This window comes from Ylistrum balloti, unplaced genomic scaffold, assembly GCF_031769215.1.
Source record: "Ylistrum balloti isolate Yb309-2 unplaced genomic scaffold, AGI_CSIRO_Ybal_v1 Utg370330, whole genome shotgun sequence".
NCBI lineage: Eukaryota > Metazoa > Mollusca > Bivalvia > Pectinida > Pectinidae > Ylistrum > Ylistrum balloti.
This window is the reverse complement of record NW_026782240.1, coordinates 17,059-43,882: the sequence shown is the minus strand read 5'-3', so window position 1 is coordinate 43,882 and position 26,824 is coordinate 17,059. Positions and strand designations below refer to the sequence as shown.

General features: G+C 34.2%; 1 protein-coding gene across 1 annotated transcript; it reads left to right on the top strand.

Moving 5' to 3' along the window:
• The first annotated feature begins 1,820 nt into the window (after nt 1-1,820).
• Nucleotides 1,821-24,840, top strand: LOC132553460 (receptor-type tyrosine-protein phosphatase kappa-like). The gene is made up of 30 exons (XM_060217707.1): nt 1,821-1,899; nt 3,541-3,750; nt 4,634-4,879; nt 5,659-5,757; nt 7,776-7,871; nt 8,622-8,717; nt 8,897-8,992; nt 9,137-9,232; nt 9,957-10,052; nt 11,270-11,365; nt 13,214-13,303; nt 13,456-13,584; nt 14,077-14,197; nt 14,709-14,857; nt 14,982-15,181; nt 15,461-15,548; nt 15,730-15,806; nt 16,017-16,053; nt 16,283-16,380; nt 16,608-16,736; nt 17,047-17,192; nt 17,683-17,818; nt 18,174-18,320; nt 19,989-20,088; nt 20,285-20,358; nt 20,960-21,085; nt 22,481-22,597; nt 22,926-23,083; nt 23,357-23,492; nt 23,876-24,840. The coding sequence occupies exons 1-30, from the start codon at nt 1,821-1,823 to the stop codon at nt 23,942-23,944; spliced, it is 3,537 nt and encodes a 1,178-aa protein (XP_060073690.1). The 3' UTR covers nt 23,945-24,840.
• The last annotated feature ends 1,984 nt before the right edge of the window (nt 24,841-26,824 follow it).

The window sequence follows — 26,824 nt, the reverse complement described above, 5'->3', positions numbered from 1 at the left end:
CAGTGATATTCAAGAAACTCATGTTTCAGTTTATGACCCAGCCGTAGTATGTTCAGTGAAAAAAGCTATCATACCAGGAGAAAAAAAAAAAAAAAACATTCACAGGTTTGTGAAATGTAAACCTTGCCTGAAACAATTCTCGCCGAGATGTTTTCTTTAGAAAAGGTACGTGGTTGTTTTGCAACCATTTTGTTAAAAGTATGCTATGCATGAAATAATGGTTTCATCATACACAATAGTTGTTATGCAATTCAGGACCATAGGTGCATGGTTGGATTGTTGATGACAGCTTAACTTGGCAATATATGCTGAGTATGCTGGGCATGAAATGTATAGGATCTGTAAACAATGTTTTTTTTTTATAGATTGCGTAGTATGAAAGTCAGAAACAAAACAAGTGCTGTCATGTGTTATTCAACACAGCGTTTTCATTTTGTTACTACTCAAGGGTTGGTATCGATTCTCTTAACCTCTATCTAAATGAGAGTCAGGGATCGACCGCGGAACATCTCCGACGTATTATGATAAGACTCGGTCAGAATTGTAAGTATAATTTATTTAATACATTTATCATACATACACCACAGGACGGTAGATAATTAAAAATGTAGAATTATTAGTGAACATATCAGTCCTCTTAACATCCTTATATATTCTTTTAAGCAGAAATATTACCCATCCAATGGACATGAGACTATTTCTTAAGTAAAGTGATTAGTGAATGAAATGAGTGTTAAAACACGGAATATTGAGAAGAAATAATGAATCAACTATTCAATATATTAATATGAAGATTTTGATCCAGGCGTGAAGGCAGGGGATACTTAATATGGTTGCAAATAGAGAAATATTGAATCAGGAAGGGAATAACTTTCGTAAAATTGACAGAACGTAACAAAGCTAATGAAAAGTAAAAAGTATGTCATACATAATGATAATAACAATTAAAATATCTGTGATGAGAAACCTGAAGAACATAATGACAAACTAATGAGAATCATTGTGAATATCACAGTTACTAACCATGAAACATGGTTAAATGAGCTGTGGATTGTGATGACAGGTTGAAAAGTTGACAAAAAATTTGTACTACATGGTGAGATATGTGATACTCTAAGATAAGTTGACAAGTGTGTACTTCATGGAGAGATATGTGATGCTATAAAACAACAGCTGTCTACCGTTCATCTTCCAAATATTGTTTTGAGGATGTCATGGTGTTGTAATGGTTAGGCAGTTTGAGTTCGAGGCCCGAACAGGGCACGAGGTCTAAAATTGTCTTCCTCCGTCAAATCTGTTACAATGTTCAGTATATATATGTATGTGTATACATTTTGCTCTTGACGTGCTTGAAAAAGTTATACAAAAAAATGGGAAACTGACAGTGGTATGACATGGACTTGTTAACATTTCGTTGTTTGGACACGTATCAATGCGTGTTCACCTACCCTAGTTTCTTTGACACACACTTCGATTATTTTACTCATGTATAGGGTAAAAAGTATCTGAAATATTCTTATCAGATTAGGGAATTTCAGATAAGTTTATTCCAACCAGTCCGTCTTTACAAATACGGGTGTTTGCAGACAGTGTTTCTACCAGTACATGTACCACACACGTATAGACATATGACCAAGACCTCTTTTGTTGTACGTATACACAGTACACGTTATTGAAGGGTTATGTGAAGCTTTTATATTAAGGTCAACTTTCCGGGCCAGTGAGTGTAGTAGAAACCTTTAAATACACCTCACACATGTATTGAAATCTTGTTTGTGTATACATCCGTGACAAAAATCCAGTCGCCATTAAACTTAGAAATGTGGACAAGAAGAGTCGTGCTAAGTAAAGATGTCTGTTTTATTCTTTCTTTTATATTCAGCACAAGCAGGTCTGAAGGTGAGTGATTTAAACATTTTCACTAAACAAAAACTATCAGACATCAGGTTTATAGTTGATATGAAGTGCAATCATACAGTAGAATTTACTTCCTGGTTGGAGAAAATAGTTGAGATCTTATGGTGTTGTAATTAAAATACAATGCTTATAGTAATTGCTCTTGAATGTACAATATTCGGCGGTTTTATCTAGGATTAAGTTCGACATTTTCAAAATTATTTCCTGTCTAAACAACGATAATGTTTTTGAAAAATACTGTTCAATATTACTTAATTTGTTTTCCTTAATTTCTAATTTTGTCTAAGAAATGTTTATGTCAGGAAATGACTGGAGGTATTCACAGTCTTTAGCTAGGAGAAGTTTTCATCTGCAACATAATCTTATAACTATGTATATGCATTGTTGTCAGAATATATGAAAACAATGTATGTTATGTCCTGGCTAGAAATGCTTCTGTGGTAACCGGATGCGGTAATTAAATATACAGCGGCGGGTCCGTAATCCCATCAATTCGCCCTTTTAATATATGTTTGTATGTATCAAACACCCTGGATCTTTTGCACACTGAACGCGTTAGTCAGAAATCGTTTGTAATGTCAATATGAAGAAATTAAGTCATGAATTGAGATTGGACAAAATGCACACCTCCGTTTGACTTTGTCCAAAAATTGTTTACTTTAAAACCTGTCGAAATGTCACTTTTTAATGTACCAACGCGAAATTTTAGTTCTGGCTTGCCAAGGCTTGCAAACATAATAACTTATAAGACTTGCTTTCTTTAATCTCAAATGAAATGGTTACTCATTAAAATACCGTATAATAATTTCTGACCAATTAATATATTGTTATGAAATATTTCGTTCTAAATAACTTGAAATGCTATTTGTTCACTAAAATATGTATGGATAAATAAACATTTACATAGATGAATTAAAATCTCAATTGTAAGGTACATTCCAAGCAATATTAATTATGGACATGGGATGAATTGAATCATAGATATTTGCAGGTTAAGCGTATGGGTTTTCTATATAGTATCATATAAAGATTTCGATTGAGATGATTGTGTGATTCCATATTGTGAAAATTTAAATAACATTTAAGTAACTTCATGCATTAAGTATCCAGTTATTTATAACCACACATTAATTACATGATATTAATTTGGTGTCAACATTTCGTTTCAGTTCCCTCTAGTTGTCTAAATCATGGCCTTATTCTATACCTTTTTCAATTGTCAAATCAAAGCCAAAAGGTAAACCACTTCTTTCCTTCACCCTGATGTGCTGGAAGAATGATAAGTTAAAACTAATAAAGCTTAATATTGTAGGCAGTGAACATTCCGCAACCATTCGAATGACATGCGGAGGTAGGGTAAATGCAAAGATAATAATAATATCAGAAAATAAGATATGATACATTTCCAAAAAATAATTCGTATTAGCATTGTACATATCCAAACGCTAACTCCTTTTTATCTATTTATTATTCTTACATTTCTATAATCCATGTCACATATCTTATATACTTACATTGCTGTAGATGACATAATGATCGTGGTCTGTTAATACGTATTAACCTCAGCAAAGATCCATATTACAATAAATAAAGAAGAATATGTATCATTATTTTATCTTCCAGGAGATCTGTCGGCTTTTAAGTCAGCGGCACAAAGTAGTAATTTGTTCAGCAATCAATGGCTGGCAAGTGCGGCTGTAGACACTTGTCGAAATACATTAATAACTTCGGGCTGCTGTACACACACGGCTTCTCCTGGTCCAAAAACAGTATGGTGGCGAGTTGATTTGGGTCAGATAAGCACCATCACCACTATCGAAATAATTTACAGAGGTAAGTTATACCACATATTACAGAAAGCAGTGTTGCTCTAAATTAATGAGTTCAAAAGTTTGAGAGCGATTGACCATTTTTCTTTTAGAAAATTGGATTTCTTTCCTCATCTACATCACTTGAAACTGCGTTGTATTTTGGAAATCAATCATATGCACTTCATTTATTTATAAGCAAACAAGGACGAAGTAGAAAGCCATTGTCAGCTAGGTCATATTCTAAACAATACAAATGTAAATACGACATGGATTTCTAAATAAGCCCTCCTTCCGTCGGGGATTAATGTGTCATGTTGTCCGGAGTAAATCATAGACCCATATAAGTGGTTGATTTGGTAGTAGTTTCTTCATCAATATACACATATATTGCTAATTGTTTGTTATACATCACTTTTCATCACACTATTTTCATACTCAGATGATTAACAGAGTAATTCATGGTTTAAAGTAAAAAGAGTATTAAAGTGTTTTGAATTTCATCAATACCATCCTTGAGGAAGCAGGAAATTGATGATTATGTATGTTTTTAATTTCCCTTATTGATCCAAGCTGTTGTTATTAAAGATTTCGATAATACGTCATAGTTTCATCGGTGACTGTAGGTCGTCTCCACACAGTAAAATGTTACTTCTATTTCACCTACTTTTTAATGAAATCCATTTGGCATCGTATAGGTTTTCGTTTAAAGAGGTAACACCGAATGTGTATAAACATAATTTCAATATAGATGGCCATGACGGTTGGTACTGCCGAATTTCGAAAAAAATAAGAAGGAAAGTGGATTACTATGATAGCATACACGAAAATGGCATTTTAAACTGAAACCCATTGAAGATAAAATTACATATAAACATGTTGATTTCATTTCAAATTTTTGCTTATAGCAAACTTTCAGCAGCGGTTGGCAGGATACCATCTTTATGTATCCAATACCACCGATTCTCCAACACAGGGTGTCCTCTGTTTTGAGGACAAAAGCAGCACTAGAGAAGCCGTATCGTTGGGGGTGATTCATTCATGTCCGTATGTAGGTCGGTATGTAACTATCTACAACTACAGAAGTACCCCAAAACGTTACGAATGGTATGAAAATAGCGCTGTACTGGAGCTGTGCGAGGTAACAGTGCTTGGTAAGTTTTTCCTTGAAAAGACTTGGAATTATCTAGCTTGATTTAGTTTCCGATTTCCTTACCGTAATAAATATGAATATCGATTAACAGTTAAAACCGATAAAAATAATTTTATTTATTTATAGATTAAAAAGAGTCCTTACTGGTCAATCTAATTAAGTTTGATCCTGTTTTATTTTTTTTATTTCGTTTAAGTGTAACTTTCGCCCGTTATACACTATTGTTATAATGCCGATAACTAAAGATCAACAGATGTTTGATTGTTTAATATCACGACTGATTTGTATGTTTAAATGCATTTAAGGGCCAAGTTAACAGTTTTCGAATATTAGAATAAAAATAAATACACGAAAGAATAGATAATAATAAATGAATACACGAATAGTTAATAAAAATAAATTAATAAATGAATGAATGAATGAATATTTTAGTAAAGTCAATGCCAGTATCAATAGTCAATCAATCAATCAATCAATCAATCAATCAATCAATCAATCAATCAATCAATCAATCAATCAATATATTTTATTTGAGTGTCACATATCACAGTACATAGTAATAAAAACAATATTGAACAGTTATTAATAAAAGTGATACCCAGCCGATATCGGCTTATGAGACACTATAGTAACTACTGTTGTGTGACTTTCAATTATCCTTTATCGCAACGACAGAATGATATGATAATAATAGTTGAAAGTAAAGTGGAATTGTCCTTGTCTATTTTAGTTCCTTCTTTTTGTAACTTTCTCATCTTTCTTAAATATTTTCTGTCCAAGGATGTGCAACAGGTTTTTACGGAAACGGTAACTGTAATGAAGTGTGCCCGGGAAGCTGTTACGGCGGAAACTGTAACCCGATAACTGGTTCTTGTCTATGTAAGTCACTTTCAAGTCTGCTGATTACATGTAACAACTATATATGGTATGCACAAGCACTTTTTGCCATTTTTAAATGTAAGACGACTTTATTCTATTCTGTTTCTTTGTGTGCTTTCAAAGTTCTTTTAGTCTCAGTAGTAAGTGCTTGAACTTTTACAGAAGTATACTCGGCGTCAATGAAAACGCAACACCTTTAAATTACTGTCAAAATTTACCAATTATAGTTTTGAATACAATATTTAATAAAATACCTAAAAGTTGATTATGTCCATAACAAAATTCACTCAATGCAATCAGCACTACATCATGGGAATACTTTGATTTCCAGTGACTAATGTCCATACCCCCAAAATCAAAATTACCACGTTCTAATGTGGCCACCATTTGCAGCGACACAAGCGCGGCATCTTCGAGGCATTGACCGAATAAGGCGTTGAATTTTGATTTGAGGAATGTTCCTCCACTCTTCCTGAAGAGCGATTTCAAGCTGCCGACGCGTCTGGGGCTGTTGTGGTCGCTCTCTCACAGCCCTACCCAATTGGTCCCAAAGATGCTCGATCGGACTAAGATCCGGGGAAAACGCGGGCCACGGGAGGGTTGCGATGTTCTGATGTTGAAGGTAGTATGTAGTGATACGAGCGGTATGTCGTCGTGCATTGTCCTGTTGTAATAACGCTACGTTTGGGTGTCCAGCAAAGAATGGAACAGCAGGAGTTAAGACTTCGTTGATGTAGCGCTGTGCTGTTAGATTGCCGTCAATAATTACTAGAGGGGTACGGTATGCAAAAGAGATACCTCCCCACCTATCCGTTTCCGTTACACAGCAGTCCAAAAACCTTTCACCTCGACGTCGCCACACTCGAATTCTACCGTCATTTCCTCTGAGGCGGAATCTCGATTCGTCAGTAAACAGGACGCCAGCCCACCGACGTTGGGTCCATCATCGGCGCTGTCTTGTCCAATTTAGACGATTTTGACGGCGAATTTGAGTCAATTCGTTTCCTCTAAATGGACGGCGCGACGCTAATCCGGCTGTGCGAAGGCTGACAAACGTCTGCCATGACTTCCTATCGTCTGTCTAGCCGTTCTTGTCGCGGTTTGAAAACGATCTCGCAGGTGACTTAGTCGAATGTAAGTCGAATGTAACGGTCCTGGTTTGGCGTCGTCACTCTCTGTCGCCCCGGACGAGGTCGATCTCTCACGGATCCGGTTTGTCGCACTCGTTCTGCCAGTCGATTGATTGTGGAAGCAGAACAACCCATTCTCCTGGCAACTTCCCTCTGAGATAGCCCTCCTGTCAGCATACCCCGAGCTTCGTGTCTTTCATTGTCTGTCAGTCGAGGCATTTGTAGCAAATAATGATGACAATTTAAAAAAATTGATGACGGAAAAATGTCTGCCTGTAACTACAGTGTTCACTAGTAGTGAGTGAGCAAGGATATAACGCACTTTAGAGCGCCGACGTGCAAACTCATGCTTTTACGACAATGCCCTGTGGTACGACAAGGAGTTGATATTACTCGACCATTATTTCGTTAGTTTTGTAGTGCATTGTGTTGTGGCTAAATACAGCAGAATAAGAATCTAATCCTTGTTGTGAAGAATATATTATGTCTAAAATTTTAGTGTTGCGTTTTCATTGGCGCCGAGTATATATTAAGTATTTGCTCTTTCGGCAGTACCGCAAGCGTTTCAAAATAGTTTCTTCGGGATAAACTACAAATATGTCTTGTAAAGTGTACATCTGATCAGAGATTTACTATCAACTGCCATTCTTTGATTTTATATAAGGTCATCGACATCCAACCACGCATTTGTTATTTATAACAGTAAGTTCTTACTATCGATGCTACACATTCTCCTAGAAATTTTAGTTACTAAACATATGAAATAGAACACATTTTATCATTCGTATAAAACTGAAAAATTCTTAAATTTTAGTTACTAAACATATGAAATAGAACACATTTTATCATTCGTATAAAACTGAAAAATTCTTATGCTTTACTTTCTAGACTGTTCCCCTGGTAAATATGGCGTTGTATGCGACAGAAACTGCTCAACGAACTGTAAAAATAGCCTGTGTGATAAGGATTCTGGAAGTTGTTTTGGTATTTATATTATTTCATTCACTAGTGTAAATGACATAGAGACACTCCTTGTTTCTCAATGAATAACAGTTTTATTTCAAAGAGATGAATGGGAGATTTCTCTCACTCAGCAACACAAGAACTTTGATTCAACAAGAGAGAAGTCTTATTCTATTTAATACCTTTTTCACACCTCTCTTATTGATGCCAGTTTGGATAGATCTGAAATCAATGCTTTTGTATCATTACTCTGTGGGATGTATAGTTTCACAATCCGAGATCATATAATTTTGTAATATAGTTCACAAACTTAGACAGGAACATATATTGTAAATATGAAATAGGTGTATATAATTTTGTAATATAGTTTACAAACTTAGACAGGAACATACATTGTAAATATGAAATAGGTGTATATAATTTTGTGATATAGTTTGCAAACGTAGACAGGAACAAACATCGTAAATAAATGTAGATTTTAGTCGGTATTGCCTTCCGTGTCCTTACTAGTGTCAGAACTAACTATCAAATCAAAATTTGAAACTTAATATAATAGGTGGATTCTGAAAGTGGCATACTGGTCCAACATTATTTGACTCTACTGTGTCTTACTCTACATCTTAAATCGACAACTGACTTCTGTGTCTTTTGTTTAATCATCCAGATAGCGAAGAATGTCTCAACAGATATCAAAACATGCATTATATAAATGTTAAAATCACAATTACATAATATGATAAAGAAGATTTAATATACTCTCTATAATTCTAGAATGTTATTCTGGAAGGCACGGCGATACGTGTGATCAAGAATGTTCCGTAAACTGTAAGGACAGGTTGTGTGCCAAGGACACTGGGTTCTGTACTGGTGAGTAAATTCCCCTCAACGTGCAGTGAAATGGATTGGGATACATGTTTCATGCAATTCACAAAACACGGTTCATTCCTTTTTACTTCTCTGTAAGTCTGTTCATTTTATGTGACAGGATTTACAAGAAGGTGACTTTATGTTGACTATAACACATTTCCACTTTGTCCTGTTTACAGACTGCGTTAATGGGAAGTATGGCATTTTATGTTCTCTGGACTGTTCCGTAAACTGTAAGGACAGGTTGTGTGCCGAGGACACCGGATTCTGTACCGGTGAGTGCCTTTCCACAACTACGAGGTGAAATGGCGATTTCTTTATCACTTCTTGCATAAGTCTACCACGTTGATTTTGCGGGATGTACAAGTCGGTGTTTTATGTTGACTATAACTCGCTGCTGCTTTGTTCTATGTTTACAGACTGCGTCAATGGGAAATATGGCTTGATATGTTCTCTGGACTGTTCTGTAAACTGTAAGGACAGGTTGTGTGCCAAGGACACGGGATACTGTACAGGTGAATGACATTTCCCTATTATTTTAACAATGATAACGCATAAATATAGCATACTGTCACACGGTAAATATGGTTATTTCCGCTGGGGATGGAGTGGGGTCATGATTTCAAGAGACAATCTACACTATTTGTAATTGACGAACTTTTGCCTGTTTAAATATATATATAACATATGTGTTAAATAAGTCACAAATTCATATGCGTTGGTGAAATTTTCGTGGCTGAATGACTTCCGCGTATTTAGTGTAAATTTCACCCACGTGTAAATATCCTCGTTTACAGTAATCACTTCATATTTCATGTACATTGGAATGTTAACGTACAGTTGTAGCAATGAACCAGTGGATAGTGGTATCATTAGACCTTTTATGCGTCCACGGATCAAAAGTCATGTGTAGTATCGTAAACACGATAGTGATCCTATAACTACACTTGTTTATGATATAGACACTTAACTGAATCATCAGACACGGAAAGGCGAATGCAGATATATTGAATGCATTCTACACAGGCGACGGGTGGCTAGTTTTCTCCGATTTTCCCTTACAACATTTTAACCATTGACCATAGCGTTGCAGACTCACTTAGTACGGATATACTTCTTAAAACCTTACTAAATTATCGGGAGATAACACGTTTATCCAAAGATGTTGGAATATTTAATATTATAAAGACGTTATATAATGAAGTTAAAGGCAATGCTGAATGTCTTCCATTTACCCAGATTGTGTTGCTGGACGGCATGGTATAACATGTGAATTGGAATGCTCTATTACCTGTAAGGACATGTTATGTGCTAGAGACACAGGGTTTTGTGGTGGTAAGTAGATAGCTCCAAATCAAATATTTGGATAAAAAATTGTTTGTGGTAAAAGGAAACTTTAAAAACTCATTTCCAGTAAGAGAAATCTTTGCAATGACTGCCATTATCCAAATACACAAAACGGGGGCTCCGAATATCATAATGAAATTTTTCAGGAAAAATTTATTAACAGTTTATGATAATCCAAATGAAGGAGGAAGAAAGGCAATCATTAATGACATAAGAATTAATTGCGATCGTAATTACATGTGTAGTCAACCTTGAAAACGAGAAGCATATATAGAGAAAAAAACTAATAGTAATCTACTAATAGTCTACTCAATGTGCATTTCAGTATCGTTGTAAAAGTTACCTAATGATCTATACATTGAATGAATTCACGAATAACGAGCCCAGGCATACTCCGAGTAGATATATCAATGTTTTTAATCAAACCACATCATATATAGAGGGAAAAAGAGGAGTACAGATTTCTCACAAACCATCCGGAAATGTATCAAGAATTGTAAACATTTATCGGGTTGCAGCTGCCTTTGTCTGATATTTCGTCGGTTTTTTTCATGACAGCCTCGTCATCGATAAGGTTCAAGTGATTATATTATACCATTTTTGTGGTATATATGGTGTCAGTAAATGACAGACACAATGCATGGTTTTGAATGATGCAAGTTGATAATGTTTTCGCTTACACCGTAGGTATACGCGGTCTGTAATTCTTTCTTTTGTTCATGGTTTGACATAGTCTTATTGAATTTAGGTATGGAATATGATTCCGTTAACATGCCTGTACTTTGTGTTGATATCATTTTCACACCTTTCTAAAAGTGAATGAGTTTAAGATTTGAAAAAGAGATGTTTTTGTTTTTGGATATAACGAAAAAAAAACAATACAAAACTCATTTTATGTAGATTGGAACATTTATTTTGATTTGTACGCGTATGTTAAATACTGACTTTTACAATTACGACCATACATTGTTGCATGCAGAACTAACAATATCACCGACGGGTTCTTACAAACAGTGCCAAGAAGTAGTGAAAAACAAAATATATCAATATCAACTGTTGGGGTTAATGAAAATACCAGTGGACTTTCCATTGTTAAGAAAAATATTGAGTGCATAACTTCAGCATCGTTGTGTTTGGTCGATGCAGGTTCAGATTTATGTACTATCGAATAAAAAGTCATTCAGCTATTCATGTCTTGTTTACAGAATGTATTGCTGGAAAATATAGAAACACTTGTGATGAAAATTGTCCGATGAATTGTCAAGACAATGTGTGTACTCGAGACACAGGTCTCTGTATTGGCAAGTAGCTTTTACACTTGGCTGTATATAGTTTACATGTGGAGGTTATGACCTTTATTTACATATTGCTTAGAATCATTTCGACTATAACTTATTCTAGGTAATCTACCCTATGTATCGTATTACTACATATATGTCTAGTTACACTGGTGTTAGTGTAAAATTGATAACTTGTACGTGTGCCATGAACTAAACAAACATGATAAATCCCAAGGTCATGAACTCTATCTAACTTACATCATCACATTATGGCGGATAAATAAATATCAGTTTTCCAGTTAGTAACGTAATGTATTTCATTTACTCATTTTATGCCTCTTAGAGAGAGGAGAACTGATAGTCTAAATGTAGTTTAATGACAGACTATGGCCATTTGCTTTACCTACTTATCCAAAGATGTTCTAGATTACTTTGATCAATAGGACATGAAAAAATACTGACCTTTCTTTGTCAGTAGAAGCAATATGAGTTGCAGAACCACCATGTATGAACTCGTCGATACGCATGTTTCAACAAAATAGTTCTATTTTTTATCAGGGATTCGTCTCCTTGCATCCTTTACCAGTCTTAACAAATATGCTTGATCATGTAAAAATAATATACAACTACATTTTATAATATAATATAATATGGTCCATTGAGATTAATTCGATATGTATAAAACTGTATCTAATTTTACATACCTCTAACGATATTACAGCCTGTATTCCTACAAAGCGTGGTGCTACATGTGAATTGGATTGTCCCTCAAACTGCTTAAACGGAGTATGTGATAAGAACTCAGCATCCTGTTCAGGTAAGTATATCAGACAGTTCTGTTTAATTCTATAAGCTGTTACACAAAAGGCGTCTTTGTTTGCTCTTTTACATAAATATCTGTAATGACATTGCTTTAAATACGTCTCCAATACATGTCAGATGTGGGAGGTGTGGATAAAAAACAAAAAATACAAACACAAGTGAATGACGTATATAGTATGTCAACCGCTATAAAATCAAAGGGAAACGTGTCATTCACAAGTTATAAAATATTCTTCCTTCGTTGTATTTGAATAGCTATACTATAACATGAAGTGATGTTGATGGAATATCTAATATATATATTTCTTACATGAATGTTATTCATATGCATTTTATACGCTTTTACTGTTTATTTCGTTACCATGACATTTTGAGAACAAACTGAAAGCCATATTGTATTCATTCTGTTGCACTAGTTTGACCTCAAAACAAGTGCTTTATTCCTATTTGCAGAATTCAAATTGACCTAATCATTTACAGTACGTACCTTCAGGTTCTCAATCATTAAATCATAAATATTTATTTGATAAAACTGGCTTCTTGTCCTCATTAGTGTATGGCCGGTGTGTATAAGTGTATGGACTGTTTATGATCTGTATATTCTTGGAGGATAAATCCAGTATTACCAAATGTTTATATTTACCAGTTAACCATGTATGAGTAACAGTAAAACGTTGTACAATTTCTAATATCACTCATGTTATGGTCTAAATAAATTGATCAAATTAAATATCCCTAGTCGATGCGTTACTTATGTGTATGTAGTTTATCTAATGAATAAACATCAAGGAGTAACTCCCCCTTAACTCTATCACATAAATGCATATACATGTATGTAACATATTTCGTTCTTACTTTCCTTTTTCTGTACTACCTGTTGTAACTAAAAGACGATGACTAAGATAGGATATACCCGATGTCCAATTCAACTGACATTTGCTTTCTGTCAATAAAATTGGTTGAAATTAAAATCTCAATTCGTACAGCAGCACATCAAACAGTAATATCCATGTCTTGATGTTTAATGGAAATTCATTATAACAGCAGGTTGTGTTGGTGGATTTTACGGGACGAACTGTTCGATACCGTGCAACACCAATTGTTCTGAATGTCACCAAGAAAGCGGCGAATGTACACGTAAGCATTTTTTGTAAAACCTGAATGAATGTATTGATACATTTTTTTCTTCGCAAAATTTTCCTTTAATAATGTAATAAAATGTATTTGTTTTAAATCATCATCCCATTTTCTCAGAAATAAAAACTTTTGATTGTTTTGTTTCACAAAAGAATGCAAGCTGGGACTTTACGGAACGAGTTGCAATATGTCGTGTGGCCACTGTAGTAGTTGTCAACAAGTCTCCGGTCTGTGTGTGACTGCGTGTGATCCTGGATACCAAGGAAGTTTCTGTGAAACAAGTAATTCTTATAATTTTATATCCAGTTTAAGTTATAAAACCCAACGGTTTAGCGACAGTTTGTGACTCTAGAGACCTAAATCTGATAGGCAGACTGATTTGAAGCATAATTATCCATTATATTAACAATGGTTAACCTAACGTTAACTTTCGTTCACTGTCAGCAACTACTAATTGGTTTTCCCTCATTCTATGGAAACGAGACACAGGTCAGTGTTCTTTGATCCTGACATCAAATCCAAACTTCAAGAATTAAATGACAGGCATATCATTGTGCCTGTAGGTCAGGCAACCAATGACTTGATTCATGTCAGCAAACATTTTACCTGCATTTCCTGTATACAAAAAGAACTAGGTATACTTGCTAAGAAAAAATATCAAATACCAACATGATAACATGATCATAACTCAAACTCAAATTCCATATAACTAGTGCAAAATATGAACAAAGAAGGTATCCTAGCATTGTGCAATTTATCTTCATATTCACCAGAACAAGCCCAGAGGTCGGAAGGTAATGCGCCGACTACAGATGTAGGGGCGATCGTCGGACCTATAGCAGGCGTGATTGCTGTCCTTGTCATCGGCATTGTTATTGTCATCTTCATCAGAAGGTGGTAAAACATATTACTAATCACGTTCAGAAAACTATATATATAGCAAAACTGCAGAATTTAGGAAGTAATGTCTTATAAATTAGTAATTTGGTATAGAGTGACAGGTATTTATGGAATTACAGTTCATATTCATATCAACAATGTTTGTTGTTTCTTCTGGAGTTATCAAAGTTGAATAAAATTATAAAAGTTTCATATTCTGCTGAAAATGCTGACATTACTTTCATAATAACTTAGCATATTTTCTTTGTGCTTTTTACAATACTTTATTTATAAAGCTTTCTTTTGTTACGTCGTTGATTTTAATACTGTATTACTGTCTATTATTTACATGTCATACGTCTTCATAACATATACCAATATTTGACATTATTTCAGTGAATTTGAAATATTTTATATTATATCATGTTTGTGTTAATGATAGTTATATGAAGTAATATATCACAAGCAAAAACAACCGACCACATTTCCGGGGAAAATTTTTTTTAACAAATATTATCTGTTACAGGCGTCGATTGAGTGCCAGTAAACGGGACTCCTTTGATGATATAAGGCATCACAAAGACTACGATAAAAAGGTGTACGACCAACCCTTAGAGCAGATGAACTCACGTGCTGGCCGTGACATTCCAGATAAAAACGTCAACAATTCCATAGGTGATATTTCTTATTCTCACATTTCTGTCATCAAGTAATGGATAACAAAATATAAAGATAACTCGATATTCATTTTAAAACAAATTACAACAAGAAGATAAGACTAATGAAACTATATTTATAGTGCCTGACGATGAACCAGTCGAACCACCAAAAGACTCCGCCAACGTATATGTCAATGCCGAAGAAGTAACCATGAAATCAGATACTGATGAAAACATCTACTATAATTCTGGTCCTATTGGATTTCCTGTCTCTGAACTGAAATCTTTGGTACTTACTAAGATGCAAAATAAGTCGAAAGCGTTTGAGAATGAATACAAGGTAAGATGTTGTTCATACATTAAAAAAATAAAAGATAATGAAAAAAATTATAGATAATAATAATGATAATATATGTACATATAGTCACAGTCGATATTTGTTGACAAAATGAATAAAAATGTATATGAATTTACTCACTGAAGATTCAAATTGGGAATACACTGTTATTCTTCTTTTCTTAATCTTCTTATCCATTTTTAAAATTTAAATGATATTACCATTGTCACTTGACCTAGATTATTGAGGAATCTTAAAACATATATTTTATGTTTACTCTAGTCAATACCATTTGGGGATTTGCACGAGCATAAGATTGGAATGCTTCCACAAAATAAAACCAAAAATCGATTTAAGACCACGTTTCCCTGTAAGTACAAATTAATTTCAGTTATGACTTTCAGATTTTTAACGATTAACTCATTATACCTTATTTCAAGATTAAGTACATGTATATTGGTACACGTACTGTAACAGAAAGAAATGTGTATTATGTGCGTATTAGAAGGTCTCTTGTTATATTTATATTATTTAACGATTTCTTTTCACAGATGACCATTCTCGAGTGGTTCTTGATTCTGTTGGAAAGGATCCGCACTCGGACTACATCAATGCCAATTATATTGATGTCAGTAATACGTTTTAATATTAATCGCCAGTTAAACATGGATTTTGAAATTGTTTTCATGAAAACAAGTTTTGTTGCATTTTATTTATAATTATAGATCCATTTACATGCTTCATTGATTATTTGTTCATGTTTAAAAATGAAATGTTCGAAATGAAACGGTAATAATATCACAATATTTATATTAATATTTAATGTTCTTTCTTACAGAGTGTCACAAAAACTGCAGAATATGTCGCGACACAAGGTAAGTTTATGAAATGAAATAATACAAAAAACGTTTACTTTATAATCGCAAAAATTCACAAATAAGGGTTTTCGATACCATGTACTATTTATGTAAAACAGTGACATATTACTTTCACAACACTGAAAACAATCTGATACAGTTTAAAAAACTTGTTCAATAATAATGATGATACTCCAATAAGATGTGACAATTATTTTCTCTGACGCTTATTAATCCTATTGTGCAGGTCCAAGGCCTGGGACAGTCAACGATTTCTGGCGTATGGTTTGGCAACTTAAGACTAACAAAATTGTCATGTTGACCAACCTAATAGAAGGAGCAAAGGTATCATACAGAGTCATAATCCGCATAAAAGCATCACAGTACAGTTAGCAGTTAAGGTCTGATCGCTGTAGTATTTCAAAATCATAATTTAATATATAAGTTTTCATAAAAAAGGAACATCGCTAAATATTTCAATCCAAAAATATGTTCTTAAAAAACTATCATAATACATTTATAATGTATTCAGTCATGCTGAGTCATTTGCATTATTTATAATATATTTTCAGCACAAGTGTGATAAATACTGGCCTGATGAGGGACAACCATTGTCGACAACACATTTCAACATTATCCTGGATAGGGAACGATCTTATGCCTTTTATGTCATCCGAGATCTTACAGTAACAGAAAAGAAGGTAACAACTGTACTAAAATAAACAATAATTATAATAAATAAATAAATGAATAAAACAAATGGTAAAAGATGGTAAACAGGTCATCGAAGAGGTCATCTGAATAAGTATCAGAAGTCACTTTAATTGCAAGAGATATTAATTAGTATGTACTAATCATAAATGTAGAAAGCATTGCACCGTTCTTACATATTGAAAGTTATAACACATATATCAAAATAGCCATGTTAAATTGCATGTTCTTTGATCCATTAATAACTAGTACCACCACTTGTTTATATATTAATGTGTAACCAACAATCAATATATTCAGACGAAATCAGCACGACAAATACATCAGTTCCATTACATCACGTGGCCCGACCATGGTACTCCGGACCCTAATGAACTTGTCGTATTCCATCGCCGCGTAAAGCAATATCAGAATGTCTTAACAGGAAAGTTGGTGGTTCATTGCAGGTAAACATGAAAATTGAAAGTTCACTTATCTTCCTATACTTATACACGATTTTGGTATTTAGAAGATGTTTTCTAAAATGATTTATGTTTAAGGGTCGACTTCTTAAACTATTCTATTTTTAATCTTGTCCATGTATTCTGAAGTCTATATACATCTTGTTATTGTGTTGACACAGTATTCATAAAAATAAACTGTTTATCATAGGTTTGATAATTTTTGTTTGTTTGGATAAAGATGTATGTCTTAATTATCCTGTGATATGGGGAATATTTTAGTCATGTAAAAGGTTTTTCGCATCGACGATGGCGTTATTCAGTAATTGTCGACTATTTTTTCGCTAATTTTGTCTTTTATCGCCTCAAACAAGCGTAATTTGTTTCAGTTTCGTGGCTCAGAAAGATGTTTAATTTCAATTTCGTTCGGCCCGATGTATTTTTTTTTTATCAAAATATAGAATGAACATTTCATAAAAGATAAATTTATGCGCAGCGCTGGTATAGGCAGAACAGGAACATTCCTTGCCCTCGATGCTCTTCTGGATTACGGGAAAGAGTTCGGACGAATCGACGTTATGCAATACGTTAATACCATGCGAAAGGACAGGATAAATATGGTTCAAACAGCCGTGAGTTTAATAATGACGTCATCCATAAATTAAATATCCCCCTTTTCGCAAATGATACATAGTAGCTCTACACTTCCTAAACCTTGGACTATTACTTTTATTAAGCTATACACGTGGAAAGATTTATATGTAAAATGTAAAAAGTGAATGCAAACATTAAATCAACAAACAATGTGAATATCGATTTTTCAGTTGTGAATGTTCAAATCTACTTTTTGTTATTCCTGATATTGTTACGTCCTTAAATGAACTCTCTGCTCAGTAGATAGCGTGACAGTTTATAGTATCATTTGCACAAACTTTTCTCTGAATTTCACCAAACTTGCAAGCAATGTTTATACCTTTATATTTATAGGATCAATACATAGCTATACATCAGCTCCTTGTTGAAGCCTTTGATATGCCGGATGCACTTATTCCTAGAATGAAGTACCATGCAACACTAAACTCTCTCGTCAATGGCGGCCCAACGAACCAAACAAAACTACGTAAAGAGTATGAGGTAATGATTGTTTATTTCTTAAAAGTCTGTCATCGTCATGCTAATATCAATATCATCATCATCAATCAATCAATGCTAATGATGATGATGATCATCAACATCATCATCATTGTAGTTATCAATATCACTATCCTCAATGAATGAATGAATGAATATTGATGATGATGAAACACCTTCATAATTTTGTCATTATCATGCAAACATCAAGATCATCATCATCAAATCAACCAAACTCATCATGCAATCCTCCTCCTCCTATTCCTCCTCCTCCTCATCATCATAATTACCATCATTATGTTATTCATGATAATCACAAAAACATCACCTGCATGCAATCCTTATGATGATGATGCTTATGATGATGAGGATGCGGATGATGCTGATGCTGTTGCTCCTGATGTTGCTGCTGCTTATGATGATGATGATGATGATGATGATGACAACCTTCACATATACACACTTCTAGTCTGTTAAAGGATTCCACTCCCAATTCATGTCAAAAACTATTTTTATACAACTTTTGAACAACAAGATTTAAAGCTTTGATGAAAAATCTAGTTCGATAAGTATAATGTAGAATTAGAATGAAGATTTCATTATCAACTAAGTTGGCATGTGTTGATATGATTCCAAGTAGAGAGAATTTTTTATTGCAAGAGAATGCAATAAGTAGAATATCAAGATTTTCAAATTACTGGAATAACCTTTGCACTTATCTACATTCCAGTTATATTAAAAAAAGTGTTTGTAACCACGATATGGTCATAATTCTGACCTGAAACAATTACAAAGCTAAATAAAAAAGTCACCCCTTTTTTTTGCTCACACCTTCTTTTATTATTTAGAAAAATCGCAGCACCACTTCACTGGATGTAAAGGAACTAAAGCTATAATTGAAACCCATTCACTTTTAACAACGTTTTCCTGTTGCGTTGTAAAATGTGTAACATGAAAACAATATATATGATAGCGTCTATATTTTATATAAGAAAAACATCAGCCCTTTTGATTCTATCCCTTAGACCCAGACTGTTTGCCGAAAACAGTTATGTTACTCACGTTAAATCATCGATAGAAAAAGAAAATGTAAACCCTGAATTTTTCAGCAAGAGTATAAAAACTTATCCTTAGGTGAAATAAAATACGACTACCGCTCACCAAAACAAAAACAACACTCAGCGTACTCCTACATTTCTGACCGGAAGTTACCATAATAAAAATAATGGAAAAATCGACGTCTTACCAACGTTAAAAAGCGTATTTGAAGAATAAGGAGCGTCCAAGTGAGCAAGATCAGATAGAGTATTCATCTAAAGGTCGAATCCGGCCACGATCACATATACGGATTGAAAAATAAAACGAATAGAGAAAAAAGATGATATATAATATTATTTGAACTAAATAAAGAGGAGAGTTAAATAGATAGAGAAAGGGAGATAAATTCAACTCTTAGATCTACATATTAAACGTAATTATATACATGACAACACAAAACAAAAAACAAAACAATAAAAAAACAAAAACAAAAAAAAAAAAAAAAAAAAACAAAACAACAAAAAAAAAAAAAAAAAAAAAAAAAAAAAAAAAAAAAAAAAAACAAAAAAAAAACAATCTTGCATTGTTTGTGAATTTTACGATCACGCTTTATTTCCTGTTGTTTGGATGTAGTTGACACAAGTCATGAAGCCAAAGTACGATGACACTGATTGTAAAGCTGCATTATTACCTATCAACAAGACGAAGAATAAGACCTTATCAGTCCTAGCAGGTACGTTACTAATAATATTAATACCATTATCAACATGAAATTGTGCAAATATGCAGGTACCAAATACATTTCCTAGCATAATGTATTTCACGTTACATAAGCATTTAAAACAGCTCTATTACCCGCCCTTTTGTTCGAACTATCGCAGCGACGGTTTGTGTAATATTGAAACTATTTTATTTTCTCCTTTGTCTAGTGGATAAGTTCAGGGCGTATCTCCTATCACAGGCTAGTAACAGGACAGACTACATTAATGCTGTAGAGGTACCAGTAAGTAATATTCTATTATCTATATATTGTATAGCCTGCCATTTGTACATAAATATGTATCATTTGGACAAAGCGTGGACACTTATCAGGAAGATATGATTTTCTTCTTAATCTGTTGTGTATCTGTGACAATGTGATCATTGAAACGACATAATTGTAGAGAGTATAATTGTGACGATATGATACATTTTGTCTAATTCATCGACATCCGACGGCAATATGTGTAGGGAAGGTAACACATGAATTAATAAGAGCATGATGGAAACAAAGAATCATATCAGTTCTAAATGTCTTTTTCTTTTACCATATTTCATAACGACCAAAAATGTACTATACTTTACTATGATTGTGTGCTAAGGACAAAGTAGGGTTATTGAATTTTTAAATTTTAGGTGCAAATATAATCATCATACAAATGTTCTTAGTTCAATCAATGCAAACAACCAGAAGGCCCCAATGTGGGCAAAAGTAATCAATCAAAGCAACAGAAAAAAAAATCGGCAATTGTTTTCAATTCGGAAGTTTGCGACTTTACAATGTTCCAAAGATGATCATGTCAAAGAAAAGTTCGAAATAATGTTAATATTCTAATTTTCTCCAGTCCTACACGTCCAAAACTGGGTATATCGTCACCCAGACTCCTATGGAAGACACCGTGGTAGATCTACTGACAATGATAATGGACCATGACTGTACCACTATTGTCATCATAGATACTGACACAATTGTAAGTATACAGAAACATACTTGTGAACACTATGTTAAGTATACAGAAACGTATTTGTGTACACTATTGTAAGTATACAGAAACATACTTGTGTACACTATTGTAAGTATACAGAAACATACCTGCGTACACTATGGTAAGTATGCAGAAACGTATTTGTGTACACTATTGTAAGTATACAGAAACGTACCTGCGTACACTATGGTAAGTATACAGAAACGTATTTGTGTACACTATTGTAAGTATACAGAAACGTACTTGTATACACCATGGTAAGTATACAAAAACATACTTGTGTACACTGGTAAGTATACATAAACGTACTTGTATACACCATGGTGAGCATACAGAAACATACTTGTGTACACTGGTAAGTCTACAGAAACGTACTTGTATACACCATGGTGAGCATACAGAAACATGCTTGTGTACACTATGTTAAGTATACAGAAACATACTTGTGTACACTATTGTAAGTATACAGAAACGTATTTGTGTACACTATGGTAAGTATACAGAAACATATTTGTGTACACTATTGTAAGTATACAGAAACGTATTTATGTACACTGTGGTAAGTATACAGAAACGTATTTGTGTACACTATGGAAAGTATACAGAAACGTATTTGTGTACACTATTGTAAGTATACAGAAACGTACTTGTATACACCATGGTGAGCATACAAAAACATACTTGTGTACACTGGTAAGTCTACAGAAACGTACTTGTATACACCATGGTGAGCATACAGAAACATACTTGTGTACACTATGTTAAGTATACAGAAACATACTTGTGTACACTATGGAAAGTATACAGAAACGTATTTGTGTACACTATTGTAAGTATACAGAAACGTACTTGTATACACCATGGTGAGCATACAAAAACATACTTGTGTGCACTGGTAAGTCTACAGAAACGTACTTGTATACACCATGGTGAGCATACAGAAACATACTTGTGTACACTATGTTAAGTATACAGAAACATACTTGTGTACACTATTGTAAGTATACAGAAGCATACTTGTGTATAGATCATTGAAAATCTAATGTGTAACATATCAACGTGCAGTTATCCAAGTTGAGGGCAAACTTTATTTGGTAGTCAAATTCCATCTTGTGTAATTATTTATACTTGAAAGTATAGATCAATTTCGTTATCAACTTTATAACTAATTTTCATGTATGTCTTAATGTTACTACCTGTAACTAAAAGAGTTACGTATTAAGTGTCAAAAATCTGGGTTTTTTCCCAACAATATCATAAGATAAAAGACTAAAGTAAAATAAACAGAAACGTATCCGTATATACGGATAGTATTTTCAAACCTCAGTTTTTTAGTCAATGTTGAAATTCCATACAGACATAATTTTATTCTCTATCTAGGACTGGCTTCCAGAGCAGGGTGAAGGTAAAGTCATTGGTGATTATCAACTAGAGAACAAGGGAAAATCGTCAACGATATCAAATACTGATATGCTTGAAATAACAATCACGGATCAGGTAAAATGTTCTACATTACAAAGAACTATAGGGTAGTAATAATATAGGGTTACGTACAGTAGAGCTAAACAATCTAAAAGTTTGTGCAAGAGACACGCAAGTGAATAGCACCTTTTAATAACATAGAGCTAGATACAGTAGAGCCAAATAACGAATTACTGCACCACACAGCTGTTTCGTCATTCTATGCTGTCAGTAATGCCAAAAGAAATCGTTTCATAAAAGATGAACACATCTAGTGCATTTTATACTGGAATCACATTTCAATATAACTTTTCGTATTATGGTACACAAGTAATGAATAAATAAAATTTGGTACTGATTTTAGAGCAGTGAATTAAGCACTAATATTCGAGTGTTTCACCTATCCGGGTGGAATCAAGAGTCACCAGTCCCTCAGGATTCGTCAACCTTACTGCAGCTACTTGAACTTGTAGACAGTAGACGTAAATCGGATGATACTAAGACGACAGTTGTCATGTGTCGGTACGTTATATTATAATTTCGTTTTACTATAAGATCAACAATTATGATTAGATAGTTGAGAAAGTGTTTGTACATTTGTGTAAGTTCTATTGCATATATCAATGTTTTTAGTGTCATGAATGTCAAAAAACGTTTGCATGAACAGGTTTTGTCTTGAGAAAAATGAAAGTGTCAATTTCATGGTAACTTTTATTAAGTTTAAGGTTCCAAGTTAGAAAAAAGTCTTCATATATTGAAAATATCAATGATATACTTGTTTCCTTAACATTTTAGAGATGGGTATACACAGAGCGGTCTGTTCTGCTGTATCAGCAGTGCTAGAGACCAAATGAAGATTGATGACGAGGTGGATATATTTCAGATTTCTCGTCAGCTGCTAACTAGACGTCCAGAATTTATTATCAGCTTCGTAAGTAGAATAATTCTGAGTTAAAATATGCAGTACTGCAGAGTGTATTATACACTGTTATATGATAACTTTCCCATTTCTACACTTATCTTTGATACCATGATGAAGACCATTATATAACCGCTAAAAATCAATTAATAGTTCCCTGGTCCCTTCGACAAATACATGAAGATTGTATGTCAAACCACGCTTTTCATAATAAATTGATATTAATGCAAAAATTGCTAACGATAGTTTTGTTCAGACCAATGACCGTTTTAATATTGATATTGATATAGCGATAAAACTAATTATGTGGCCTGTTCCATTTTTGTATCTATTGAGGAAGTTTTTGCCTGCAAAGATGAAATAGTTACTAATGAACAAAATTTATTACATCGTAGGAACAGTACCACTGCTGCTACAACGTCATTAGGGATTACCTTGATGCCACAGATGTGTACATGAACTGACACTATAGAACCGACACCAGAGTTATTTAATGGGCATCATCTGGATATCAAAGTCGTGTATATAACTGACATTACAGAACTAGGACCAGTGTTACATAACAAACATCACTTGGATATCACAGACGTTTATATAAGTGACACTACAGCACTAGTACCAGTGTTAAATAACATTACCATGGGGTGTGTAAATGTATTATTCAAAATGTTAATTATATGTAATATATCCGAGGGTACCTTAAAACTGAAGTATATTTTAACTTATTTTAAATGTATTAAACAACCATTACCTCAACACCACAGGAGGCGTTTATCTGACCGAAAAACACACGTGTATGTAAGAAACAGCATTGTATGTATTTACTCAACTTATACGAAGTTAACTATTTTCTAAGCTGGTAAGAGCTTAATTTAAATTGATATAGCTATTTGTATATCGTGCGGGTTAAGCTACCCTAGAAAAGGACTTTGGTATCGCCCAGAAATGTTCATCATCCTGCCATTGATAGTTCCTTATCAAATTTTGCGATGTCGTTTGAACAATTTTTGTTCATTCTTCAAAATAACTTTCATTGCTCTGCTTTGACATGAATACCAGCCGGAGATTTGTTCTTGTAAGTTAGATAATTTGAAATTCGTATAACCTTGAACCATGAATTCAAGGTTTTCATGGTTTGGTAGTCTTAATGTATGTCAGACTCACAACGATATACATAAAGATACACTATGGTATTGCCAAGCCTTAATTCATGTTACTGATTATGACACCTGTCTGAAAGAACGCATCCGCTTCTTTCGTAAGTACTCACCGAATACGTTCTTAAAGGTAGCATGCTATCACAGATGTAATAGAGAGACAGAAAGAGATAGTCCTAATGTCCACTAATAAATCAATACTGCAAAACCATATAAACGAAACGTTTGTGTGTTGTTTTTTATAATTGTTATTCACGTAACACATGTAAATTTTGGTTATTCAAAGTACGTAATGTCACGTTCTCAAACGTGAACAAGACATACAAACAAGGAACCAACTGGAATACGAACGAACATCAAACACGTGATTCTTTATCGGTCACGTTTATCTTGTTTTAATTAAATTAAATAAATTAATAAATTTAATTAACGAATAAATACAATGCCAAAACGTGTCGTTGGTTAATGCTTGTGTTCATATCAGATGTTTGGTATATTTATATGGGTGTCTGAGGCTCGCAAAATAAATATAAAGAGTCGTCAAGTAATTCAGAAAAGTTTCCTTACTGAAGATTTTAAAGTAAACAATGTGGAGAAGAAAATTTAAAAAGAGGACGCAGTGTTGTTGCACAGTTTTCAGTTCATCACGTGATGTCATTATCTTTATTATGATATCACATGTCTGAATGGCGATGAAAAATATCAGGCTATATCAAACTTGTGATATATACGCAAAAATATAACATAGGTGAGTTTACTGGATAACAGATATATTGTGTGATATACATATATATATATATTATCTGGTCTCCTGTTGTGTTACGAAAGCGGAAAAATATATAAAGGATGGACAGAGAGTTTTATAATTGTCTCTTTTCTTTGTTCTAACATGTTTATTAATTTTTGTGCAAATTGGACATGTCATTTATATCAGAAACACAAGTCATTCCAACTAAGTGATGTCGCGTGGTCATATGAGAAACAGTTGTATTCGATTTCCAACAAAAAACCACCAATGAATTCTTCCGGTTTTATCTCCACGTGAACAGACAATGGTTCCGACTATCGCCGATCTTGTGATAGTTTCCTTTTCGGTAGGTCCATAACGACGAATCTTGCAAGGTTTTGTAATGGCTGCAATTTTCAAAATGGACTTAAAACTATGCTAATTGAAAATATAGGTCGATATGTTTATTATCAACCGTCAATGGATTTGAAGCTTAGCCAGGTTAAAATTATAACATCTGTCCATCGATGTCAACCGTACTATGGAGATTAAAGTTAAAGTATTACCGTGTTAATGGCCCTCGTACTACGAGAATGAATGCTTTTCGTGTTATCGTGTTAATGTTCCACGTACTACGGGGGTGATTGTACCTCGTGTTACCGTGTTAATGACCCTCGTACTAGGGGGTGATTGTACCTCGTGTTACCCTGTTTATGTCCCTCGTACTACAGGGGTGATTGTACCTCGTGTTACCGTGTTAATGTCCCTCGTACTACGGGGGTGATTGTACCTCGTGTTACCGTGTTAATGTCCCCCGTACTACGGGGGTTAATGTTCCTCGTGTTACCCTGTTTATGCCCCTCCATCTACGGGGGTGATTGTACCTCGTGTTACCGTGTTTAAGTCCCTCGTACAACGGGGGTGATTGTACCTCGTGTTACCGTGTTTATGTCCCTCGTTCTACGGGGGTGATTGTACCTTGTGTTACCGTGTTTATGTACCTCGTTCTACGGGGGTGATTGTACCTTGTGTTACCGTGTTTATGTACCTCGTATTCCGGTGGTGATTGTACCTCGTGTTACCCTGTTTATGTCCCTCGTTCTACGGGGGTGATTGTACTTTGTGTTACAGTGTAATGACCCTCGTACTACGAGAGTGAATGTTCCTCGTGTTACCGTGTTAATGACCCTCGAACTTCGAGAGTGAATGTTTCTCATGTTACCGTGTTAATGTCCCTCATACTAGGGGGTAAATGTTCCTCGTGTTACCGTGTTAACGACCCTCGTACTACGGGGGTGATTGTATCACGTGTTACCGTGTTAATGTCCCTCATACTAGGGGGTAAATGTTCCTCGTGTTACCGTGTTAACGACCCTCGTACTACGGGGGTGATTGTATCACGTGTTACCGTGTTAATGGCCCTCGTAATACTTTGGTTAATGTTTCTCGTGTTACCGTGT